Here is an 11,029-nt window from a genome sequence, read left to right on the forward strand (position 1 = left end):
ACAATTCACTATGACTTGGTGATTAAGATGTTTGAGGTGGTAAATGAACGGTTGATGTAAGCAATTGATTATGAAATTGTTCATATTTAAAACATGCAATTTGTCAATAGAGTGAGCTTGTTTTATTTTATGTCATGAGCTTATTAATTTTTTATAAGATTATTTCAATAAACAAATGCTTATATATGATTTTCTAAAAAATATACAATATTTGCATCGTATAACATGACCATAGATTGTGAGCTACTATTATACAGTTTTTGACTTTATGGTTACAAAGGTTTATGTTTATGTTTTTGACATTAAATCTCATGGTTGTTTTGTAACGGGTGAGTAATGCTTAAATAACGACTACAATCATTCTTGTATCCTCCTAAATTTGATGTGGATTTTAAAATCACCAATAGATCAAAATTTAAAATGATCATCTCAAATTTAACAATAATTTTAAAAGTCAAGTCACATTTGGGAGGACACAAAGATGACTTTAATCCTACTTCTAGCATTACTCATGGCGAACACATCATGTACAAATGGAGTCTTGATTACAATTTTATTAGCAGCATGAAATACCCGAGGTCGGATTTAGTTGGACATCCCAAATATGCTCTTAGTAACTTTTACTAAACATATGTCCCTTGTTATGGACCCTTCGTCTCCTTCCCCCAACTCTCTCTCTCGCTCTGAGAAACCCAAAAAACCTCATGCTCCTTCCTCCTCTACCTTATGCTTTAATCCCCTATTCCCCCTCCCCCTCCATTTTCCATCTTTTTTAAGGCTCCAACTACCTCTTTGTAGGCTCTACTTGCTTTATTGGAGGCCCTATCCATCGCCCTTAGCAATTTATTCAGTTTCAACAGCTCCATCGTCTCATCCTCCACTGCAGATCATCCGGTCTCTACTTTCTCTAGTCGTTCCCAGCGTCACATTTACCTCATTTTTTTAAGTTTTTGGATTTGGTTTTTTCAAAATCAGATTTGTTCAATTCAGGAAGTCTCACCCCTTGACGCGCCATTCCACCTTACTCCCGGGCCTCTTCGCTTCCAACCGCCACATAATCTTCTCTATTCAAGTACCAGGTGCCTGTGAATAGATCTCACTCACTGGTGTGTGTCCCACACGCGGCGGCGTTTAGGGAGCTCTCCTTCGTGTGTGACACATCCCCTCCTCCCATCCACCACCTTCCACCTCTGTTGCCAGTTTCCAATTGACGCTTTTTAGCTCTTGGTGTCCACTGTCGGCGCATTGTCTACACGTGTCGGCGAGTGGCTTACACATGCCAATGGTTTTCAACCGTGTCCACGCTACCTTCCTCCACCTCGCCCTCCGCTGATACTGTTGTTGTTTGTATTTTTTGGTGCTTTCTTGTTGTCTTTCCATTCCTCTGTTTATTCATTTCTATTGTAGTTGTTACTCTACAAGTGTTTGGGTAGGGCTGAAGGGTATCTTTAAGGGTCATGATCTTATTTACACCCCATTCTCTTAGGGTTTGGACATGGTTGAAGAATCTTGAGACGGTCATACCCCTCCTCTTTCCTTGTTTAGCTGCCAAAATTTATGATCTTTGTGTCAATAATGTATAGGGCTACATTTGATGCATTCCCTCATTTTTTTATTTATTTTTTTATTATGTTTACTTTATCTTATTGTTGAATTGCCTGCCTTTTTTGTTGAAGTGCTATGCTTCTTTCTTTTTTTTTTTTTTTTTTTTTTTTCAAATCACAAATGACTAAATCCTGTAGATTTTAACGTTTTTATTTTTTCTTTCTTTTTTTCACATGGTAGAATAGATGTAGCTGCTTACATGCTATCCCCACATAGATGAAATAGCAACAGTATGCGATAATGAATTCGGAGTAATTTTAAATATTCAACTACCACGCAACTGGGTTGATATAGCAATGTCCATTAGCCTTTAGAATTTTTTTTTTTTTTTAATAAAGGTTGATTTAATGGTTTGTGAGCACTAGGATGAGAGTTAAGTATGTAGCATTACTTATGAATTTATTCTGAGTTTTTATTGAACTACTTGTCGGAGTTGCTTCTAGTGCAAGACACTAGGAAAAATTATGACACTTTCAAACTGTGTTGTTTAAATTATTACAAAGATGACTTGTTATTCATCATTCACTCCCTAGTCACATAATGAGCTGTTTGCTCTCTCTCTCTCTCTCCATTATAAAGTAAACACCATTAGATACACTAACTTTAAATTCTGACGATGAAATTGAGAGGTTTCTTGTCCTCATTTTCTTCTATGTTTTCAAAAAGCTTGTATGATAATTCATTGAAAAGGGTAGGTTACTGCACATTAGTTCCACTTAAAGAGATTTTGGAAAGGAGTGGTTTACAATGTGGCTCTATCCTTCAAATAACTTTTGCAGGAAGTGACCATCCTGAAGATTCCAAGGAATTGGAGGGACCTCAATCCCTTTAGCTATTGAGCTAGACGTGAATGGTTCATCTATTTATTATTTTTGCAATTTTCAAAAGTCCACTCGATATAATTAGTCCATGTCTGCCCCCCCACCCCCCCTCCCACAACCAAAAAGAAAAATGCTAACAATACGAAATGATGGATGTAGGCTAGGGTCTGACCAAAACTACAAATCATTTAGGTCATTATGTTGAGGTAAAGGATTTCTGGCAAGAGCCACAAAATTGGTCCTACAGCATCTAAAACTGTTTATGGGAGAATTACCTTTTGAGATACTCTCCGGCAACAATGTCAACTCAATGATCAGTAAATAATGTGTATTCTTGATGTATATGCTAGTCCTATTTTTGCTTGATATTACAACTAGTTTTGAATTAGCAATGTACGCACAAGCATTCACTTCAAATGCTTATTTTCATTATGAATTGATGTTGCAGTGTCTATTCTTGGATCAATCATTATTTAAAAAATAATAATAATAAAAATAAAAAATGATGGGCAATGCCACATTAGCCCAGTTGGATGATGGTATAGCATATTAGCATGTACCATTACTCCTAAAATAATATCGGTCAATCGTTTTATTCATAACAATAACAGTATATGTTATATAAAAAATCCACTGCTTATTTTTTTTTTTAAAAAAAAAAAAAAAAAAAAAAGAAGAAAAAAGAAAAGAAAAGAGAATTATATTCTAGAAATATTTTTATGAGATTTTGATCATTTGGAAAAAAAGAGACGAAACTACTTAATTGCTTAAGATGCGAGTTCTTCATTTGACTATCCTGGGTATCTTATATAACTTAAGAGTAATGCTAAATATTTTATTTTTATCATGTGGTTGTTCAACAATATCGACATAATACTCCAAATAAACTATTTAGTTTTTTATTATTATTATTTAACAAGAATTAATCCAATGATTAATTGTGAGCATTACGTAAACATTGTTGGACAAATTATAAGATAAATAATATATAATTACTCGATAGCAAAATTCTAGGAACACCCACTTTGTGCCCAATTACTCAAGGAAGAAGAGCGTCCTTTGTGATTAAGCACACAAAAGACATGGGAAAAAATCAACAGCCGCTTGAGAATATCGTGTGTGTGTATATATATATACATATATATAATTTAGTCTTTAAAATACGTGTATGGATTTTTTTTTTATTAACATGTGTTTTTTTACATATTTTTCTAATAATATTAATAAAAAAAATGTGGTTTAAAAGATACATAACATTTGTAGAGATTGAATTGGTAACTGTACATATATAAGCTTATGATGAATTAGATCTTATTAATTAAAAACAAAATTAAGGATTTATGGGCACAGACACATTCAGTCCAATGAAAGTGAGATGACAGAGTTGTAAATTGTTATTCTTTTTTTTTTTTTTCCTTTTTGTTTCTACCCCTTCTTTTATTGCCAAAGACTTAGTAAGTCGATTGAGAATAAATATAGGCCCATGGACCCAAGTAACAAAGAGTCTCACTAGTCACCCTTAAGAATACTGCTGTTGCACACGTACAAGAGCCCAGTACCTGGCAACAGTCACCTCAGAATGAGCATTGCCTACACACCAAGACTCTCTCTCTCTCTCTCTCTCTCTCTCTATATATATATATATATATATATATATATAGCCTACCTACCGCTAAGAACCTTTGTTGGCTTAATTACCCGGAGCTCTTTCGCAAAAATATGTAATAAGAGAAAGAGAAAGGAAAACCAGATGCCTAAAGTAAGATACCGGTTGCTCTAAATTATCATATATGACTCTTATAAATTGATGGAACTCCACGTAGTCATGATGATACCATGTGCATAATATTGGACTCGTCAATTTCAAAAGACTTTGTTGGATAAACATAAAATAATAATTTAGTGGTGAAACGTTAATTTATAATTACCAAATAGCTAGGAGTATAACTTATGGTAGATATGCCAAATTCCTATAACAACTTAATTAAGATCGATCTTTAATTTGTTTTCGAACTTAAATATTGTTTAGTGGAAAAACAAACATAATTTGTGTAGAAAGATGCATCCATTAGAAAATAATTAATAAAGGGAATTACTATCCTTAAATGTCCTTTAAAAACATGTTTCCCTAGTTAATATTTAACGTAAAAAGGTGAAAGTTTGTGTCCGTTCTTTGGGATGAAACCTCTAGTTAGTATATTAATAGACGTAAATGATTTTCATTAAATGATTTCTGTCAACTATTTTTTAAGGAATAATGACTAATGTTATCAAATTTAAGATGCATTAATCCACAAACTAATTAATTAATGACAAACTAAAGAAACGTTCCGTAATCGACATCCGATCCCCTCGTAATTTTTGTGGAATGTATCATCATATTGATAAATTAGAGGCTCGAGCTTTGGCCTATTCTAAATTTGTGACACATATTTGCTAAACCTTCTAGAAGCTCCAATGACTTGTTCTTATGGAAAAGAATGTCTTCAGTCTCCTTAATTAATTATTAACTTATTATAATGGGAATTACATAAAATAAACAAAAGTCTAAAGGCATTGCATAAGCATCGTCGTAAAACTCAAGAATAATATATATATATATTAATGATTTATTTATTTACACGCATAACGAAAGTGACAAATAAATAATATCATAAACTCCAATAACAAAACATAATCATCTACCCTCTATCTCATAAGCAAATACAATCGCATCGTATGCGAGAATAAGAAGAATGATCATATATCACATACAAAAAAGAAAAAAAAATGAATAAATAATACCAAAAAAAAAAAAAAAGTACGTAGTGCACTCAATCAAACATGAAGAAGGTCGGTCGATCAGAAATCGATATCGCACTTGGTACTCTCAAAAGCAACTGCTGAGTTTCCGGTGGAACTCAGAGGAACTTTCAGGTCGCACTTCACCTTAGGCTTCACCCGGCCGGTTTTCAACTTTCCGACCTTGAACCGAATCCGGAGATAGAGATTGACATCAACGCTGTAAACCCCAGCAATCTTCTCCGCATTGAACTGCGTGAGCTCATCACTTCCAAGCACAACTTGCTGCCCTGAAAACACGGCGCTCAAATAGCTCGTGTTCTTGTGCCCTTGGTAAAACGGCGTCAAGGTATCCACATCGAAACGCTGGTCGCCGTAGTACGCCCTGGCCTCGATGGTGTCGTAGTAGATTCCGATCTTCCTGTTGGGGTTTCTGACGGTGATGTTGACGGCAAGGTTATACTGCAGAGTGTTGTTGCCGGTTAAACTGAACTCCGTCAGCGAGGCGTCCGTGACGTAGAACTTGACGTTGGTGGGGCGGAAGATGAGCCAGAAGATGAGGACAGCAAGGCCAATGATGACAACGAGGGAGACTATGAGTTTCAAAAGGAAGCTAAAGAGGCAGCAGCAGCCGCACCCTCTGCCACGGCCATGGCGGTGGTAGGACTGGGTCGGCGGTGGGACTGCAGGGCCGTAGTAGGCACCGTTCAGGTGGGATTGTTTCTCTGCCATGGTTAATTAAAAGAAAGCAAGAGAAAATTTGTTGTGGAATGCTATAAGATGATGGGAGATATGAATTGCAGAAGAGCTCTTGTGCATGTATTTATAGGGTTGGAGAATGGAGAAGGAAAGTCTCGTTAGCCGCGTTACATGGTTTTTCATGAGCTTACGGCACGGCTGCATGAGAGAGAGCGCATGACGTCGGATTAGAAACAACGCGTTTGCTTTTGGAAGATTGAAATGGAAATGAAGGAAGTTTCCTGTTCACTTCCTACGAAATGTTGTGTGTGAAATTAGGAAGATTTTTCAGAACTCATTTTGATGCGCTGTACGCGTAGAAGTATGTCATATTGAATATTGGACCTTTCTTTTTTTTTTTTTTTTTCTTTTGCTGAGCTGGAATGGGCCATGTCAACTCTTATCTTCATGCCCTTCTTGAATTAATTTAATGCATTTTTATGGCTGTTTTTTAAAGGTAATTAATCCAATTAATTAACTCTTCGACCAGATCGTGAGACATGGACTTTATTTCATTTACAAAATAGAGCCTTTTGCATTCCACTCTTTTATATTATAGGTGGATAATTTAGGAGTATTTATTTATTTATTTTCATACAAAAAAGTTCTTAATATATAATTATATATTTGCTATGGGATGTACCTAATTCCATCTAAAGTCATTGGTTTTAGTTATAAATTAAGAAAAAGAAATACAACACCAGAATGTGATGCGGGTAGATGGAAAAAGACATATGCATTTACCTTTTCCAATGGGCGATTGTTGATTAGTCGTTGCCTCGTTGGTAGGAAATAGGAATCACCCTTGTGAACGGTTGAGTTCAGCAATATGTCTGGTGTGCTATATATTCTAAGAGATAAGTCTCACACGTGGATAATGCAAGCTCGGATCTTTAGACTTAAGAGTATTCATAATAGAACAACCAAATATTACTTTTATTTAAAATGACTAATTAAATTTATAAAAAATCTTTTACATTGGATTAGTAAAAAAAAAAAAAATGTAAAATAGATATTTAATTGGAAGAGTAAAAAAATAAAAAATAAATAAATATAGCAACACTTTTCAAATTAGCCATTTTATTTTTTATTATTTCTCTCACCTATTTTTTCTTTTTCTTAAAACTTTTTTCACTTTAATTCCCAATAAAGAGTTAAAAAATAATATTTTAATAGAATAAATAGAAATATAGCTAATCGTATAAGATTTTGTAAATTGTAATACTTATCTACGCTCTTTATCATACGAATGAAAAGCGGAAAAAAAGTCGTATAAGATTTTGCATTTATGATGCAATTGCTACTTGGCCAAGAAATAAAAAAGGATGTAGCATGAATCAATTTCGAGTGACTGAATTAATAAATGTACGGACCCAGACTAGTGGGGCGGAAGAGGAACTCGTGCAATAAAATGTCAAAACTGCATATGTAATGGGTAGCTTGAACGGACCGGATCCGGGGTCCCATAAGTCATTATATCGCCATCAAGACTTGACTATTTCACTATATATCATGCCGAAAACTAGAATTTCTCATAGTAACCATTCTCTTCTGGCGTAGATTCGAGTTGTATAATTCAAAGGGGTACGAGAAGTTTTGGGCAGGTTAACGTTTGGTCCAGTTCGGGGGCCTTAAGTTTTACGTCCCCCACGTAGCAACGACCAATGAACATGAAGTGGACAGCATTTAGACCGAAACAACCCAAGTTAAAAATAGATAGATAAACAGATGTGCCGCTTGAGACACGTGGCGCTACATAGTTGATTCTATTTATTATAGAGCCGCCGGATTTCCTTGTCCAACAGGATCACGATACTTTTTTTTTTTTCCAAATTGATAACCACTCTATGTGGGATTGTGACTTACTGGTAGCATAAATTTTATACTAACCCCATTTATTAATAATTTAATCAATAATATCCTAGGCGGCAGAACCCCCTCCTTCCGCTTCTATTCTTTTCTTTTCTCATCTCTTCTTTCTTCCGTTGTTTAGATATGTCGTTCTAACTCTCTACCGACTATAACGTTTTACTCACTGTTATTCCACCAAATTTGATGAGGTTTTTAGATCTATTTTTTTTATTCAAAATCAGATTTGTCTTTTTCTATCAATGACGTGTTAGCAACGTCATCACTCGTTTTTTGATTTTGTAGTTTCATTTTTTGCTTCTGAATAAAACAAGTATGCTATTGCTCTGGTTGTCATATGTGTTATCAAGTTCATGGATGAATTGTCATTGATAAAAGAGACAGCGATCATGGACATTGTCGATTTATGCTGTACATCTATATACCGATTGTGATGATGACATTTTTAAGGTGTTGTTTTGTAAGAGCCCAAAAGATTACTGGGTATGTCATATATATTTTTAAAGTCATAGAATTTTTAAGTTGTATTTTTGACATTGTATAATGAAGCATTTTGCTTCGTATTAATTTTATGAAGATAACTCACTTGTTAAAATAATAATAATAATAATAATAATTTAATCAGTAAATTACTGAAATTCCAATCCACTTTTTACTAGGGCAAGATTACGACAACGGCTCGTTTCTAACTCATTGATGGCGTATCGATGATTTGTTCAACTGCTATATATGTAGGCTTATAAAATTGCTACGTGTCTTTTGCACGTTAGAAGCAAAAAGACAAAACACCAACACATAATCACGCAATAGAGTTCATAAAGAGAAGAAAGAAAAAAACACCGAAATCTATATTTTATTTATTTACCAATGAAACTGACAAATAAACTCAATGACAAAAAACATATATATGCCCAAAAAAATAAAAAAAATAAAGACAAAGGTATGGTAATTAACTAAATATCATAGAAAGAAAAAACATGAAAGACCCAGTCAAACAAACATGTTTGAGGCCTGCTGTGATGATCAGAGATCCAAACTGCATTTGGTAGCCTCAAAGCTACCTGCCGATTTTCCGTTAGTCAAAGGAACCTTTAACCCACACTTGATCTTCGGCTTGAACTTCCCAATCTTGATCCAACCCACCTTCGCCCGGATTTTAAGGTTGATCTTCAAATCGATACTGTAGATCCCATCGGTCGTCTCCGAATTGAAATTGGATTGCTCGCTAGTTCCCAGCAACACCACTTGTTGTCCATCGACTAGGGTGCTCAAGACACTCGTGTTCTTGTGCCCCTGGTAGAACGGTGTCAAATCCATCGTGTTAAATCTCTGGTCTTGGTAGTAAGAATTGGCTTGGATGGTGTCGTAGTATATCCCAATCCGCTTGTTGGGGTTTCTGACGGTGATGTTGAGCGCCATGTTGTAGTTGAGCGTGTTGTTGGCGGTGAAATTGAACTGCGTGAGAGAGGCGTCGGTGACGTGGAACTTGAGGTTGTTGGGGCGGAGGACGAGCCAGACAACGAGCGCGGCGAGGCCAATGATTATGAGGATAGTGAAGACGATTTTGAAAATGAGGCCGAAGATGCACTCGCAGAGGCAGCCGAAAAGGCACCCGCAGCAGCCGCAGCAGCCACTGCCACGGCCGTGGCGGTGGTAGGATTTGCGTGTCGGTGGGATTGAGGGGCCGTAGTAGGCACCATTCAGGGATTGCTTCTCTGCCATGTCTGATCGGAGGGTGGAAAATCAGAGAGAAAATCAAGTAGTGCTAGATATGTATCTGAACTAGAAAGAGGAGGCTTATATGTATATATATAGTATATATGTGGGTGTATATTGTATATATATATTGCCGAGGAATTGGAAAGCCGCGGTGTGTGGGTGTGGCTTAGGTAGGTTTTGTATAATTAACGCGTTTGCTTTGTAGGAAACTTCATCCCATGTGGGTGTCTTCTGTGTGAACCGATCAACTTCCGAATCCTTTTGACTTCCGCATAGTTTCCTGCTCCAGTTGGACGGTTTACACGTTCCTTTTTCCTCTCTTCTACAACGATGTACTACCACACTCATTTCTACGTAGGATGATGCATTATAAAATGATTAGTGCTAATCTTTTCCAACTACATTTTCACTCTTGCTTCACGGCTTGTTTTAATTGGCTTTTTTTTTTTTTTTTTCTCATACACTTAAAAAATAAAGTGTTAGCTATTTAAAACACACCACATCAATCCATGTGAAGTTGGTGTGAAAAAACTAGTATTAAAAGTAGCATTATTTTTATTAAAAAACAAAATACACTATTAAGGAGAATGCTAAGTGTTCTACTGGTATTCTCATAGTCCTACATGGGCATTAGGGGACTGATGGGGCCAATTTTTTTTTTTTTTTTTTTTAGAAAATAATATATACTTAAAACCAGGAGAACACTTAACATTTCATCTATTTTAAAGACCGAATCATGATTTTACCAACCATTAAATTACATTTTTAAAATAGCGTTTTTAGTAACTGTGATACAAGAGAAACAAAAAAAAAAAATACTTTTAGCATTATTCTCGGATCAAGGGCCTGGGCCTAAGTTCCTCTCCTTGCTTGGGCCGTAGCCCAAGATGAATGTTCTTGACATCTTTTGTTTAGAACATTTCTCTTGAGGTATATATATATAGTCTTACGACTTACGTTCACTCTGAGCTGGAATAGTTAGTTACACGAGATGTATAGACTAGTTGAGTTGAGTTGGAAACCGTTGTAATGAGCTACATACAGCGTAAACGTAAATGTTGTACTTAGTTTACAGCTTTTCTGTTTCTAATTCTGTAAATTATGAGAATCCAAGAAATAATAAATTAGTTACTTTAAGAAAGCCACGATCTCTAATAAATATTAAAGAGCAACTTCGAGATGGTTAGCATCGACTTAAAAAATACAGTAAATTGCATTTTAAAACGATATTTAATGTATATTTTCTTCATTAGCAAATGTTATTAAATAATACAAATAGTCCCGAGGTGATAGATATTTACAATGAATGAAACATTATCACTTAATTCTTAAATACTACTACTCATCGTCTCAAGTACTAGAGATAACTCTCTCAATTGCAAACTCCTATACCATTATCTAGATAATATCCCTAAGTGTTAGGATCACAACAGTAATTTCTATTCTCTTCCTCATAATTTCTGCTTTCTTCAACTTGAATTCCAATATCTGTGAAT

At 35.3% G+C, this 11,029-nt stretch overlaps 2 protein-coding genes across 2 annotated transcripts; both read right to left on the reverse strand.

The window, feature by feature from the left end:
* Nucleotides 1-5,100: 5,100 nt before the first annotated feature.
* LOC132161728 (NDR1/HIN1-like protein 3) lies at nt 5,101-5,982 on the reverse strand. The gene has a single exon (XM_059571912.2). It carries the CDS (start codon nt 5,937-5,939, stop codon nt 5,268-5,270), a length of 672 nt encoding a protein of 223 aa, XP_059427895.2. The 5' UTR covers nt 5,940-5,982; the 3' UTR covers nt 5,101-5,267.
* Nucleotides 5,983-8,659: 2,677 nt separating this feature from the next.
* LOC132192200 (NDR1/HIN1-like protein 3) lies at nt 8,660-9,886 on the reverse strand. The gene has a single exon (XM_059607464.2). The coding sequence runs from the start codon at nt 9,534-9,536 to the stop codon at nt 8,838-8,840; it is 699 nt and encodes a 232-aa protein (XP_059463447.2). The 5' UTR covers nt 9,537-9,886; the 3' UTR covers nt 8,660-8,837.
* Between the last annotated feature and the right edge of the window lie 1,143 nt (nt 9,887-11,029).

This window comes from Corylus avellana, chromosome 10 (genome assembly GCF_965113065.1).
Source record: "Corylus avellana chromosome 10, dhCorAvel1.hap1.2, whole genome shotgun sequence".
NCBI lineage: Eukaryota > Viridiplantae > Streptophyta > Magnoliopsida > Fagales > Betulaceae > Corylus > Corylus avellana.